Raw genomic sequence first — 15761 nt, 5'->3', positions numbered from 1 at the left:
TTCCTGAGAACACAGCCCATGGTCCCAAGGGTTTATAATTCAAGATGGGGTTCTCAGAGGACCCCAAATGCCTGCGGTCTAGATGCAAGTGTCTCAGCCTCAGCACTGTTGACATCTAAGGCAGAATAGTTTTGTCATGAGGGATGTCTCTATATTATAGTGTGTTTTCCAGCACGCTTGCATCTACCCATGAGGTAACTAAAGTCATGGCCATCAAAAATGTCCTAAATTGGGTATGATGGTGCAAACCTTTAATCCCAGCATTTGTGAGTCTGAGACCAATATGGTCTACAATGTGTGTCCCAGGATAGCCAAGGCTACAGAGTGAGACCCTGTCAAAACAAGCAAACAAACCACATTATCCCAGACATTATCAAATGTCTCCTGGTGGAGAATGGGGAACAGATCCAGTATTCTAGACCAACCTAGGCTAGCTTCTCTGTAAGGACACAGAGGAAAACTGAGGGCCCCTCACAAGCATCCCCTGAGCCCTGACCATTCTGTTGGTATGGAGGAGTCATGACCTTTGACTCCAGATCATGGTCTAGTCCCTAATGACAGGAATATAATTTCCTCTGGTACCAACCTGTTGAGTTTGCTAAAGCCTCCTGGGAGAGGCATGTGACATACTGAAAACCTAAAGTGACCGGAGCTGGTTTGTTGTGTCCCATGTTTAGTCTGGAATATATGGGGCCCACTCCCCACTACTAGCTCCCCTGGCTCCTTTGAGGGTCTCTTGTGTCTGTCACTTCCCACCCACTGTCTCATCCACTCACCACCTATTAGTAAAATTTCTGGGCTCTGTTCTTAAGAGAAATCAGTTAAGCATGAGCTCCTGGCTCTATGCTCCCCAGTGAGAAACATGCAGAAGCCATGGGTGTAAGAGAGCTGGCGGCGATGCAGGGACGTGTTTGCCAACAGATCTCTCATCAGCCCTCGTTTCTAGGATAGTATGAGCCCAGGATACAGAAATCCCATCTTTGAAAACTGACTTTGGGATCATGAGCTACACAGAAGAATGTGTTTAGCAGAGAGTTCCAAATCCAACCAACCTCTTAGTCATTCATTCCCTCAGCTGCCGTGAGGGTGACTGACAAGTCTGTCCACAGCAATCCCAATTGCTGTCATCTAGGACCGGTTCCCAGAGCATCGGCCATGTGGATTTTGGGAGTGGGAGCAAGGCTTTCAATCTCTAGCTATATTTACCTGGGTGACCTGGAAGAAAGTCACTGCATTGTGGAGTTCATTTACGTGTGAGATGCAGGGATGACTTGCCCACTGGGGACCGTGGTAAACCTCTATTAGGTTGCCCATATTTATGATAAGTAGTTGGCATCAAACCTTGCATATTTATAAATATGGATATATAATGACTGACAATAAATGGTAATTGAGACCAGTTTCAAAGGCCAAAGGTGATATAGAGAAATCCAGAAAAAGCTCTCAGAATTTGTAGAATTTCTCTTGGGCCCATCCTGAGAAGTGTGAAACCTCAGAGAAAGGGGCCCAGGCAAGAAACAGAAGAGTAGATGTGCATGGGGATGGGGCGTTGACTGAGAATAAGGAAGCGCTCCTTGGTGCAAGTAACGACTCAGCCACATCCCAAACCAGGGGAAGGTTCCAGACTAACAAGAGCCCACTGTGTTTAGGTTGAGGAGTAACGGGCTAAAGGGACTCTTAATAAGTAATCTATTTTTCTACGCTTAGAATAGTTGAGTGGAGGATTTAAATCTCCCCTCAGCTGTGCGGTGCCTTCACAATCTTTCTAGCATGAAATCAGATAAGAGTACTGCAGAATCGCAAGCTTGTCTGAGAAGAGACAAATGAGTGGCTCATTTTGTATTGGTGAAAGTGGTCGGAACCTGTTGTGGAGTGATGCGTGGTGTTGGGTTGCGCTAGGAGCTGTAACTCACATCGGAGTGGTAGGAATAAGGCCGAATCCCTTGGGGAACTGTGGATCGACCCATCTCAAATGTCAAAGGGTGCATCTAATCACATGGTACCGAACATGCCCAGGTGTCCTGTGTCCCCTTGGTAATGTGTTCAGGACACGAAATGATGTCCAGCCCGCCTCACTGAGATCCTCAATTCTACAAAACGTGGCAGCAAGATCGGCTTCATTTCTCTGTCTGCAGATGTCCAAGAGCGACAATTTTGGAGAGAAGATGAAGGAGTTCATGCAGAAGTATGATAAGAACTCAGATGGGAAAATTGAGATGGCGGAGGTGAGAGCCGAGGTGGGGGTGCGGGGCGGGGGTGGTTTGCAGGGAATTGAGGAGCGGAGGAGAGCCAGGGGGCGTGGCTGAGAAGAGCCAGGGGGCGTGGCTGAGGAGAGCCAAGGGGCCCGCTGAGGCTGTAGTCCTTGTGCCCATCCCCCTTCCCATGCTCAGACACAGCCTGAAACATCGCTACCTGAGCACTTGAGCCAACCAAACAGAAAGATTGGGGGATTTCTCTGTGTGTCACCCAAGGAAAGAGCGAGCAATAAACAATGGTCTAGGGTCTGGTCTCTAAATGCTAGGGGTCAGGATCTAACAGTTGCTGCAAATGTGTAATAAGATAAGCTTAGGACTAGTTAATAGGAGTATGCATACCCCACCTAAATGCATCCAAAAATGAAAATGTTTATTTTACGTAGATAATTTACATACATGACCTACAGACCATGTAATTTCTATGTGCCTACCTATACATATGTGCACTCCCACACATATATACAGACTCATACATAAACATGTATGTCAACTGTGATCATCAGTTTTTTACCTGTGGTCAAGAGGCCAGGAATGGTAGTGGTAGCCCATAAAAAGGCCTTGATCTCCTAGGATATATTGGTTCAAATGCTAGTGATAGACCAGAAGCTGTAGAAACGAAGCTTGAGACAGTAATCCCAGGGGTGTGGCATGCTGCAGAGATCAGAGAGGAAGAGAGGATTGTTTGCAAAGGGCAGAGAGAAGGGAAGGCTGGGAGACCTTCTCTGCCTTGGCCTGTCTCCGGTAGAACGCTCTGTTTCGCCTGGAGGCCCATATGAGTAAGTCAATGGGTACAGGCTGCTCTTTCCAAGAATTAAGGGAACCATAGACCTTCCCCAGTAGGGCTGCTCTAGTTTAGCTGAGGGTAGTTCACCTGCCGGGGAAGTTGTATCCAGCTGACAGTTCCCCTCAGGCCACTGAGGAATGGCCCCGCAAATCAACTTCAAAGGCTAGACATAAAATACGTGTCCACGTCTCAGGGTCACAAGACATCTTCTTTATTAAACACGATAGAAATATTTCAGGGTTTATGGGCCGTGGTGTCTCTGCCTACAACACTCTCTTCAACACTGCCACTGTCAACAGGGGAGCAGATACTGGAAATAAACCCCAAAAGGGGCGGAGCCATGAGTCACTAGAACTTGACAAACACGCCTTCGGTCTTGTGTGGCACTTGGCTGTGGTTCACTTATTCCTCGTTTAAGTCGAGACACTCTGCTAAAGAACGGGGCCATGGTCAAGGTTGGTTCCAGCTCTGCCTCTCGTCTCTTCGTTTGGCCCTGCTTAAAAACAAAAACACAACAACAACAAAACACCATCGTCTTTCTCAATCTTGTAACCAGAGGACTGCAAACACTTCAGAAATCACATCCAGACACAACCGTGTTCGTTTGCAGAGTGTGCCCCTCTTTAAATGCCAGGAAGTTTGCCCCACAATCCACAGTAGCCCGCCTCTCACGAGTCATTGGTCAGCATGGGTCACATGCCTATTCCAAAGCCAATCGCTGGTGAGGGGAATGGGATTGTCTCATTTGAGGGAGGGGTTGGTTAAACTAATTAGAATTTGCCTTAACTCGGGGATGCAGAGCAGTTAGGTGGGCTGCCAGCGCTGTTGGATGCATGGTGGGCATTTGCGGTTTCTGAGAAGGAAGTTGTTAAAGTCTTATTTTGCAATCAATAAAGCAGCATCCCAAATGGTAAAGGCTCTCCTTTCCTGGGGGTAGAGCAGAGCATCCCAGGCCTCTCACTTCTCAGAACCTTCTTCTACCCCTTTGAAGGGCCGCCAGCTTCTGTGCTCAAGGAGGGAAATGAAACAGAGCAAAATGCGATTTCCATACCGCTTGTCTGCTGGCCATTTTCCATCCTTCATGTGGGAAAGCCGGCTCTGTTTCCCGAGCCTTCCCCTCTCACACTGATGCGGTTTTCTGTGTCTCCCAGCTGGCGCAGATCCTGCCAACCGAAGAGAATTTCCTTTTGTGCTTCAGGCAGCACGTGGGCTCCAGCGCTGAGTTTATGGAGGTGAGCCTTCTCTCTGCACATGGAGACCTAGCTTCTTCCTGTATTCAGCAAAGGCTTGCCCTAACATCCGCAGGGAGTCCCTGGGAGATGCTGGACCCCACAAGGCTCTACTACTTGAGGCGTGGTCTATGCAACAGAGATGTCACCTGGGCCCTTGTAGACTCCATGCCACACGGAATTAGGACTCGGGCTCAACAAGATCCCCTGGTGGGAAAGAACCAGTTTTCAAGCTGGAAGACGCATTCCTTTCAGTGCAGTTTGCCTAAACATAATTTTATGGCGATTTAAAGGATTTTCTCGGGTTTTTCTGAGATGGCAAGATTCTACAAGTCTGTAATTGATGTGCTGAATCCTGTCCTTAGTTCTTTTGCCTGTGTCAAAGAAAAGTGGTACATCCCTAGGGTTATTTTAGTTAGTTAGTTAGTTAGTTAGTTAGTTAGTGTCTATAGAAAATGGATGTGGGCTGAAGGAAGGTGTGGCTAAGTGGTGGAATTCTTGTCTAGCATGTGCAAGGCCCTGGCTTCTCTCCCTAACACAGAAGGAAATGCAGGAAGGGCGAAGGGGAGAAAGGAAGGGGAAGGAGGAGGGGGAAGGAAAGAACTGAAGATAAAAGGAGGGGGGAAAGAAAGAGAGGACTGTGCCTAGCCCTTCCTTTCTTGTAGAGATGAAGAGATTGGTCCTTACTCCATCACTGGTCTGGAAGTGAGATGCATAACGCTTTCAAGGGTCAGGAATTGCGTGTGCGCACGTGTGTGTGTGTGTGTGTGTGTGTGTGTGTGTGTGTATGGATGGAGTTTCTATCCACATGGTTGACATGATGCTATACCCTTGCATGATAATAACTTTCTAAACCCATGCACATCTGCAGAGCAAGCACAGACTCACTCACACACACCTCCTGGGATCCCGCCCCCTCCAGAATCACCCCCTTCCTGGGGTTAGCCATTCATTCCATTCTTAGCATCTGCAAACATGAAATGGTCCCTCAGAAGCCCTGAAAGGCCTGTGTTCTCCCCTAGACTCCGTCCTGCTGAGCACAACATTTAACATCTAATTTTAGGAATACCTCAGGATTTTTTTTTTTTTTTTTTTTGATTCTGCATAGCCTGGGTCTCTTTCACTTTTTTCCTAGAATGAGAAGAGAATAAGGACACCTTGGTAGAAGGGAAAGGAAGATGAGAGCTTAGAGCACAGAGCCAGCATAGAGTAAATGTATATATGTGTGCGGTCAGACCTGCTGCAGGATTATGGCTAGAGTAGCTTCTGGATGATTTGCCCTTCGGGGAGAACTGGGTGGTAGCTACCCAAGCTGTCTAGGATATGGGTTTGCTTGTGTTTCATAACTCTAAGAAAAACCAAGACCAAATGTCCTAGTATGCAGTGAAAATCACACACACACACACACACACACACACACACACACACACACACACATGCGACCTTAAATTGTCCATGAGTTCTAACACTCTTGCCACACAAGAGGCACTCATACAGAGGTAGCATGTGCTGGAGGGAAATTCAGGAATTCAGGGAAGAAATTTGACTTTGTTTTTCCCCCTCAGGAAACCCAGTGTGGCGCAAGCGTGGCTTTGGAGCCAGGCGTGGTAGACAGAAAAGTCAAAGGAACAAATCTGAAAGACATTAAAAAACAAAACACAAATATAGTACAAAGAGGGGAGCCAGGTTCCCTGGGACTCCTTGCCACAGACCCAGGAAGATCCATCTCCCACCGATGGTTTCAGAGCCTTTATACATGGGCCCACAGATTCTCAGGACATTTTAAATCATCTGCTGCTCTGAGACAAATTATCCCCCACACTTAATACCTTAAAGAAACAAAGACGTGTTATCCAATAGTGTCTATGGTTGAAGCCACTTCCCTGGTGGCTCTGTCCAGAGCATCGCATGGACCCTATTGGGATGCCAGTTGAGCCAGAGTCCTTGAAGGCTCCACTGGAGCTGGAAGAGACCCCATCTCCATGGTGGCGAGACTCTTATGCCATCCAGTTGAAACTGCCCCTTAGAAGGAATTAATGGATGCAGCTGTTGTGGTCAGCAAGCTCAGCCCTGAGCTCTAATCCCTCGCCAAATAAAAGACTCAGACCAGAGCCCAGGGCTGGGGGTGGGCGTAGGCCTAGGTCACACGGTTACTCTGGAGGTGGAGAGAGAGAGGAGAGAGAGGAGGGAGGAGGATTTTATAGGAAGGCAAGGGGTAGTGTTTTGGTGACAGTCTAAAATAACCAATTGCACTGCTAATTCTGCTTGACCATTGAACATGTCTGTCAAATACGTCTTTATGGGAAGTTGGCAGAGTGTGAACAGTAAACAGTAACCAGGCCTGTTCCTGCTCCCTCTTTTTTTTTTTTTTTTTTGGTTCTTTTTTTCGGAGCTGGGGACCGAACCCAGGGCCTTGCGCTTCCTAGGTAAGCGGCTCTACCACTGAGCTAAATCCCCAGCCCCCCTGCTCCCTCTTGAGTTTGCCTCCTATCCCTGCCTTCTCCCTCACTCCTCATCAATAAAAGGAAATCTCACACCCAAAGCAAATCTAAGATCTATCAGGCCCTTGCTCGATCCCTGATCAAAACTGCCTGGTTAGCACTTAGAAAAAGTCAACCCTAATTTACAGGATGAGCCATAAGAGGACCTGGGAGCCAGCGAGCTGGCTCAGTGGATGAGGGTGATTGCTGTCAAGTCCAACAACCTGAGTTCAAACCCCAAAGCCCACATGTTGAATGGAGAAAACAGCTTCTACAAGTTGTTCCCTGGCTTCCATAGGTGTGCAGTGCTGAGCACACCATACTTCCCTCAACATACAAAGCAAACAATAAATACAAAAGAGGACCTAAGCCTAGAGCAAATTAAAGTAAGAGGCCTTTGCCAGGTTGTTTTTCTCCTCTTCTGTGTAACCTTGTTTCCTCCTTTGTGACACTGAAGGGACTGGCTAAGCCATTGTCTTGTGAAGACTCTCTAACATCCTTGACACTGAGACCCTACTGTCCCATAAAAGAGGACTTGGAGGGGGGGTGGCAGGATTTGCTATGCTTTTACGAATAGATTGGCATTGCCATTGCAGGCTTGGCGGAAGTATGACACAGACAGAAGTGGCTACATCGAAGCAAATGAGCTCAAGGTACGATGGGTCCTAGGGATGGCACCAAGGAGGGCAAGTTGTACCCAAGAGCCACCCGAAGGCCTTTGTGGTCATACCACAGATGTTAAGAGGTTAGGGAAGTAAGAGAAAGTAAGCTGTGTAATTGGTAGAGCCTAAAGATAACTTTGATTGTCTAAATGAATACATCATGGGGGGATGGAGAATTAGAGGCCAGAGACTTGGTGGGTCAAAAGAACCAGGGAGAGAAGGGATGTTGAATGAGGAACATGGGGTTGTGGTCTCCTTAGTTGATCCTGGCACAGACGCTGGACTTCTTTGAAGAAGTCCCGTGCCAGCAATAGGGAGCTACAGGACCAGGCATTCAGCCAAAGCGCACTTCTTGGCACCCTAGGGTCCAATATAGGTGCTCTTGAGGAAACTCCAGAAGATTGGCTATCTTAGACATCTACCCCAATTCCTCTGGGAAACCAGTGACCCTTGGGCATAGCTGGGCCCTTTATTGAGTTCGAGAAGGGAGTCAAAGTCAGTCCCTACCGTCTATTCTGTGTGCAGTGTTGTGTGTACCCAAGAGCCATCCAAAGGCCTTGATGGTCACACCACAGATGTTGAGAGGCTAGGAAAGTTAGAGGAGTGTAAGCTGTGAACTTGGTAGAGCTTAAAGATCACCTTTGATGTTCTAAAATGAGAAGTAAATGAATGGGTGGCTGTGGCCAGGGTGGTGAGCACAAGATGGGGCTTTGGTGTTCCAGGGATTTCTGTCCGACCTCCTGAAGAAGGCCAACCGGCCCTATGATGAACCTAAGCTCCAGGAGTACACCCAAACCATAGTAAGTGCTGTTACCACCTCTCCTAGTGCTGTGGGGCGTGCATGGGTCCTGAGCCCCGAGGCTTCTAATGTGCAGGGTCCTTTCTCTGCTGACACTTCAGGCATATGTCAAGTGTCTCATGATAGCCAGTGAAAGTTCACAGAGCCATACATCCCTGGAGGCTGAACTTACTGCCATGGTGATATTGGGGTTGGAGGGGGTTCTCTGTTTCCATGGGAACTGATAAAGCTCCAGGAGAAGATGAACCTCAGGAGGGTGGGCCTTCAGTGATGGCTGTTGTGTCTCACCATCCCAGACGTATTGAATCGCCACTGTCTTCCCCCCAGTGACTGACTGAGACCAGGCTGGTCCCATAGCTTCAGATGACCCCAGGGCAGGTAGAGGCCCTTAGATGAGAAGTTCAGGTAACCCAGCTACCTTTCCGTTCCCAACAGCTACGCATGTTTGACTTAAATGGAGACGGCAAATTGGGTCTCTCAGAGATGTCTAGGTATGTGCTGCCCCTGGTGTCACTTTGAACAGGCAGGCTCCTGTGCTGCTGTCCCCATCTGAGTCCAAGACAAAGGCGACTGGAACTGGAAAACCCCCACCCCCACCCCCGACTCCCAGTGTGTCAGGCTCCCTCCCCCTCCCCACTGCCTCTCTGCCCCTCACCCTCCCCACTGCCTTCCTGCCCGCTCTGGGAATGGCAAACCTTGCTGCCACACTTTGTCCATTTTTTTTTTTTTTAAACATTCCAACCAACTCCTGTTTTTAAAGTGCTCAGCGATTGTTTCCATAGCTACAGAGGCTTCCTCTAGACCCATGGCATATCCTCTCATCTCTGTTCTAATATTTTCTTTCCAGACTCTTGCCTGTACAAGAAAACTTCCTGCTGAAATTTCAGGTACAAACGTCGCTTTGCTTTCTTTTGGCTCTCTCCATAACCCCCCATCTCATGGAGCTTCAGCCTCTGCACACACACACACACACACACACACACACACACACACACACACACAGGCATGCACCCACATGCATCCATATACCCACCGAAAGTCATGCAGACTTATACGGTTCCTTACACATTTACCCTCTCTCCCCCTCATTTATACTTTGGGGCTTCATTTCTCTAACTCTTTGGCCTTTCCAGGGTATGAAGCTGACCTCAGAAGAGTTCAATGCCATCTTCACATTCTATGACAAGGTGAGAGGGAACAGTGTGGGTGGGAAGGCAGGAGCCCTGTCACCTGTGGTGACAATGGCCAGAGTTGCTTGGTCTGTAGGAAGAGGCCAGCTTTCCAGAAGGGGCGCCCAGGGCCTGCAGTTTCTTTCTTCTGCTGTGTGAGAAAACAAATGGCGTTCTTTGATTCCTGACCTACAGAGGCCCACAGGTTTTGCTCAGAGACATAAGTGCACATGATGGAGCCAGGTCATGATACAGCAGTAGGAACTTGGTCTTTTGTTTGGTTTTCTTTCCCTCCCTCCCTCCCTCCCTCCCTCCCTCCCTCCTTCCTTTGGTTTCGGTTTTGAGACAGGTCTTGCTATGCAGCCTTAGATGCTATCAAATTCTTCACCCTCTGGTCTCGCCCTCTGGAGTGGGGGGACAACTGGCTTATGGGTGTTTACAGTGCCACACACAGCTCAGTCACTTGTTTTCTGGGTCTTTGGAAGTGAGACTCATATCCCAGCCCCACCCCAGTCTTAGCTGTCCCCAGCCCGTGTGGCTCGGATGGTCTTTATAATGAAAGGGCTGGAGGTGGACCTAACAGCTATACTCAGTTACCGCCAAGCTTCTGCAACCTCGTTTATGTTTGTAATGCAAACAAGGAACAGCACAGGAAGGAAGCCAATTTGTACTGGACTGTCCGGTATTCACTGCTGTCGACAGAATTAAGTGCACTATTCTATCCTACTATGGTCTGAACACTTCTCTTTGCACAGAAATGGAAAGGTTAGATCTTCCTTCTAAGCACACATGCACATACATAGGTGCACTCACACACATACATACACACACTTACACGCATACATATACTCTCTCACATACATACATACACACACACTCTCACACACACACACTCACACACACGCGTACACACTCATACACACAAATATTACATACTCACACACTCACACTCATACACATACATACAAATTCTCATACACACTCATACATTCACACACTCACACAACTAACACACACGTATACACTCACACACATACATATACATACTCACACTCACACATACACACACATGCATATACACTCATATTCACACACAAATCTTACATCTACATACACATTCACATACACTCATACACATACATATACTCAATACACATACACACACATGCATACACACACATGCATACACACACATGCATACACACTGACACACACATAATATACTTAAACATACACCCACATTCACAAACATGCATACATATACATTCTCACATACACAACTCACACACTCCCATATATATATTTACACACACTCTCTCATACTCACACATACACATACACAGACATATACATACACTGTCTTGCACACACAGGCACACACAGTCTCACACACATACATACACACTCATATACACACATACTCACAAACATACATACACACTCTCGTGTCCACAACTCACACCCTTTACTCACACACACTCTCACACACTTAAACACACACACACATATTCTCTCTCTCTCTCTCTCTCTCTCTCTCTCTCTCTCTCTCTCTCTCTCTCTCTCTCTCTCACACACACACACACACACACACACACACACACACCAGAGCTCTTGAAATTAGGTGGTTTAAAGAGCTGTGGTCAGGGTGACTGGGGTCTGAATTCGAGAACACTGCGCTGACGACTCTCTGCTGCCACCTTCAGGATGGAAGCGGCTTCATCGATGAGAACGAGCTGGACGCCCTCCTGAAGGATCTGTATGAGAAGAACAAGAAGGTGAGGGTTGAGCCCAGGAGTGGGTTAGGGTCTCGGGGCTGGGAGAGGTGAGCACACTCAAAGAGAAAAGAGGGGGGAATGGATTCTTTTATCCCCGATCTGCAACGACAACACAGTTGAAATTTGTGGGGTGGGGTGTCTTTTTTGAGTTGACTTGAAATACGCATAACAAAATGTGTCATTGTAAAAGAATATGCCCTAGTGGTGTGGATCATATTCATCACATTGTGTAAGCACCGCCATCTCCACAAGTCTTGCCCTGAGAAGCTGAAACCCAATACCCTCCATCCCAGCTCACCCATCTTCTTGTTCTGCAACCTTGCATCTGTAAATTCACTACTTCAGGTGCCGTGTAGAAGGGGAATTAAGTGACCACTTCATGGTTGGTTAATTTCTCTCAGCATGCTGAACTCAGGGCTCATCCGTGTTAGAGCATGATGGAATTCTCCTTTCAGAGCTGAATGGCAGTCGCCTTCCTGTGTAAACCGTCCTGTCCATCCACGCCGCCTCGTGTTGGCTGTTGTGAAAGGTGGCGGATAGGGCGATGTTGATATAGCCCACTCCAGAGATGTGCCAGCCAAGTGGTCCTCATGAAAGCTCAATTTAATGCTCAATTTTTAACACAAAGAGAGATTTGGGAGGGTAGGAACCGAGAGGGGTAAAGATTGTTCCAAATCCATTAACTGAAGAATCTAGGGCTGGGAAAGAGGCTGGAAGGGAATCATTGGTGAGCCTGTTTCTTTCAAAGGCCAAGAAAACCAGCAATTTTGTGCCAGGTACTGCTTCTTGGGAATGTCCCCCCTTCCACATGCATGCGTGCGCGTACACACACACACACACACACACACACACACACACACACACACACACACCTCAGTACCCTCAGTGGGATGGCGACCAGAACCCAGCATTTGCAGCTGTCTTCCTTCACCTGCCAGAAGATAGCTTTCACTGAGAAAATGACTGCTGCTTTCTTTAATTAAATAGCAAATGCTCTGTGACTTCTAGAGCTGTCTAACTGCCTTGGCTGCCAAAGAAGAACTAAATTTAATGCTCAATTTCAGGAAAAAAAATCGCTGCAGCCTCTGGGTCCATTTGTCTCTCTTTCCCAGGACTTTCTGGTCTTCCTGGCTTCACCCTGAGTATCAGCCTTCATTGATTAGAACCTACATTTACATTTTAATGTTACCTAACGTGTGCTTCGGATAAGATGGGTCTGGGAGTAATTGATAAGGATTCAAACAGTTCCTAGGAAGAAGAAAGCCTTTGGCAGAGCCAGTATTAGAACTCAGTAAACCTTTTTCCTGACACTGTATCCCAACAGAGAATCGTTTATATAGCCATGTGTGCTCAAATGAATATTAGGGAGCTGAAAGGAAAAACATCACTGACTTGCATTGCATGAGTGAGGCATAATTAGTCTTTATAAGGCCGTGCCTAACACTTGGAGTTGGTTATGTCTGCACACATGCATATACTATACCAGAGTGACCTGCATGTCCTGGTCATCAACTCACTGGGCTCTTCCTTAGTTGATATGAAGAACAGAGACTAGAGCTGTGCAGGTCAGCCCTGGGATGTGCATACAAAGGCAAGAGCTAGGATTCGGAGGCAACCCTGAAGGTTGAGGAACAGGGTTCTTACAAGGCTCTTTACATGGGAGTCTTCCACATGTGCCAGGCTCCAGACTTGACTCGTGGGCATTAAGAGAGTGAATCAGCAAATGAAAAGAGTCCAGGTTTCTAAGCAGATTATTGCTGAAGGCTCCTGAAGGGATGGGCTGATGGAACTGGACATCAATAGTTCCCAACGTCTCTAAGGCTATGGTAGATCTCTAAGGCCTTTCCCAAGTTTTGAACAGAATTCCAAAATATAAAATTAGACTTTCTCGGGGCTGGGGATTTAGCTCAGTGGTAGAGCACTTACCTAGGAAGCGCAAGGCCCTGGGTTCGGTCCCCAGCTCCGAAAAAAAAAAAATTAGACTTTCTCTGCCACACTTCCCCCTAGAAACTTTTTTCAAGCTTGGGGTTGATATGACACTCTCCCCACCAAAGGAAGTCTTTTCCTTGGTCACATGTGAATAGTGCACAGTTAGGCTCATATCCTTCCCCAGTGTGTACAAATTATACGACCTTTTCAGGAATGTTACAACGTTAGGAAAGACGTTCCTCAATGTTTGCAAAATGCCTTTGGGTGGGAGCCCTGACATAAAGCTAAGAATGACTGGTTTGAGAGGTTGTCTCCAAACTGTATTAAGAAAAACATTTGACAGTTGGGCCCTGGGGGGAAAAGGTGGACCAGGTAACTAGGTGAAGTTTGGGGCTCTGGGGACTGAAGATAGTTTTGATGAGGTAATCCTTTAAGTGGCTTAGCCTTTAGCCTCTGTTTTCTCATTGGCGTAATTGAGATAAGGAACCATCAACCTGAAAGGGGAAGTATATTTTTAGATATCTACCAATGTTTACCACAAGAAGAAGTAGAGGGGGAGGAAGAAGAGGAGGAGGGGAGGGGGAGGAGGAAGAGGAGGAAGAGGAAGAGGAGGAGGAGGAAGAGGAGGAGGAGGAGGAAGAAGGAAGAGGGGGAGGAGGAGGAGGAGGAGGAGGGAGAGGAGGGGGAGGAGGAGGGGGAGAAGAAGAAGAAGAAGAAGAAGAAGAAGAAGAAGAAGAAGAAGAAGAAGAAGAAGAAGAAGAAGAAGAAGAAGAAGAAGAAGAAGAATGAGGAGGAGGAGGGGGGGAAGGGGAGGAGGAAGAGGAAGAGGAGGAGGAAGAGGAGGAGGAGGAGATGGAGTTCTTGAAAGGTGGAGGAGTAGATTTGAGTCTTATATAGACCACAACTGTCAGCACAGTAGTCCCGAATCTTTAGACCGATGGCCACCACCACGCCTCCATGAAACAAGGGTTATCGATGCTCCCATTTTCAGCTAAGGCTGCTGAGCCCCAGAAAAGTTGACTGCTTTCCTCAAAATGATTCAACCAGCCAGTGAGAGGATTTTAACCCAGCTCTACCTGACTGTGAAACGCATGCCTTTTGTCCATCTAGACTCCTTACCTTAGGATGAGTTGAAAGGAAGGTTCCTTCAGTGTGTTCATGATTGTGTTGGGGCAGGAGACTCTTTTGGGCCAGGCCATGAGCTAAGCCCACTCTCACCTCCTTCTCCCTCCTAGGAGATGAACATCCAGCAGCTCACCACCTACAGGAAGAGTGTCATGTCCTTGGCCGAGGCAGGGAAACTCTACAGAAAGGACCTGGAGATTGTGCTTTGCAGTGAGCCCCCCATGTAAAGGGGTGAAGGGACAGGGGCTGCTTCTGCACCTCCCCTAAACCCTGCCCCCCACTGTCCTGACTCTCTTGAAACTCCTTCCCAGACCTCTCCACCCCTGCAACCTGCACATACCAGCCTGTGGGGCAGGAAAGGAGAGATGGAAAGAGGGTGGCTGGTAGCATTCCTTTGAGCTGCACCAGCCCAACCCTGGCCTGACAGACAGCTGTGCCTGTGGTGGGTGGGTCACATGGATGGTGGGTAGGGGCACAGGTGGGGCTTCCCTAGTCTCTTCGCTGTGATGCATGAGCTCCTTCGCTGTATGATTTAGGCTTCCGAGTCCAACAGAGTGCACTCCTTCCTCTTGCTGCACCAGCCCCCTTCTCCCCAGGCCCCCCACTGACCCCCGCAATTTCCAGATTCTGTCCACTGGCTTGCTAATGATATAACTGTCTTCTCAGAGCTACTGTGGAGGGTCATTGCCCTCTTCTTGTGTTCTTGACTTGTGTGTTCCTTTTATTTTTGGGTTTCCCTGTCTTCTCGTTTACCAAAGAAGAGTTTACAGAGAATAAAGTGGAAATGTTCTGCCGTGGACGCTCACCCATTTCTTGTCGTGGGAAATGTTTCTCTGTGACAAAGGGGGGGCTTTCCATAGGGACGGGAGGGCACCGAGGCTATGTGACTGGGGTTCAGGACACCCCACCCCAAGATTTCACTGGCATGGCGCGTCATGGCAGGAGGAGCAGGAGCACAACAGGATCCTTGGATACGCTGAGTTTGAGGCTAAACCCCCAAAACAGAAAGGAGGCTCTGGTGGTGAGGGCCCAGTTGGCAAAGCACTTGCCTTGCAAGCACAAGGACCTGCGAGTAACCCCAGAACCTGTGTCAAAATGGTGGGTGCTCAAGTCTGCATCACAAGGGAGATAGACGGGAGGATCCCTGTGGGGTTCTGGTTAGCTACTCCAGACCAATCAGAGAGCCTGTCTAGAATGTAATGGATGGTGTTTCTGAAGATGACACCTGAGGTTGTCCTCTGGCTCCATTAACACAGGGACACACACACACACACACACACACACTTGCACACCCAGGAACTTAAAAAAAAAAAAAAAAGACATCAAAACACTATGACTTTCATTTACTATCCCAGTTTGGTTTACTGTGATAAACACCACAACTAAAATCGACTTGGGGAGGAAACAGTTTGTTTGGATTGTATGTTACAGTTGAGGGAAGTCATGACAGGAACTCGAGGCGAGGGAACTGAAGGCAGGAACCGGAGGCAGGAACTGAAGCAGAGTTGCTAGGTTGCTTTTTATAGTTTGCTCAGCTGTAGTTCTCACACAGCC

At 47.9% G+C, this 15761-nt stretch overlaps 1 protein-coding gene across 1 annotated transcript in view; it reads left to right on the top strand.

The window, feature by feature from the left end:
* The window catches only part of Calb2 (calbindin 2), a 26474-nt gene extending 11457 nt beyond the window's left edge, over window positions 1-15017 (top strand). Inside the window, exons 3-11 of the mRNA XM_032887987.1 lie at window positions 2136-2225; window positions 4191-4271; window positions 7345-7401; window positions 8133-8210; window positions 8645-8700; window positions 9057-9096; window positions 9343-9396; window positions 11082-11153; window positions 14318-15017. Of these exons, the coding sequence (XP_032743878.1) occupies window positions 2136-2225; window positions 4191-4271; window positions 7345-7401; window positions 8133-8210; window positions 8645-8700; window positions 9057-9096; window positions 9343-9396; window positions 11082-11153; window positions 14318-14434 (645 nt within the window). The 3' untranslated portion in view covers window positions 14435-15017. The remainder of the gene's footprint in view (window positions 1-2135; window positions 2226-4190; window positions 4272-7344; window positions 7402-8132; window positions 8211-8644; window positions 8701-9056; window positions 9097-9342; window positions 9397-11081; window positions 11154-14317) is intronic.
* The last annotated feature ends 744 nt before the right edge of the window (window positions 15018-15761 follow it).

This window comes from Rattus rattus, chromosome 17, assembly GCF_011064425.1.
Source record: "Rattus rattus isolate New Zealand chromosome 17, Rrattus_CSIRO_v1, whole genome shotgun sequence".
NCBI lineage: Eukaryota > Metazoa > Chordata > Mammalia > Rodentia > Muridae > Rattus > Rattus rattus.
Note: the sequence above shows the minus strand (reverse complement) of the source record. Positions and strands in the feature narration are given on the sequence as shown.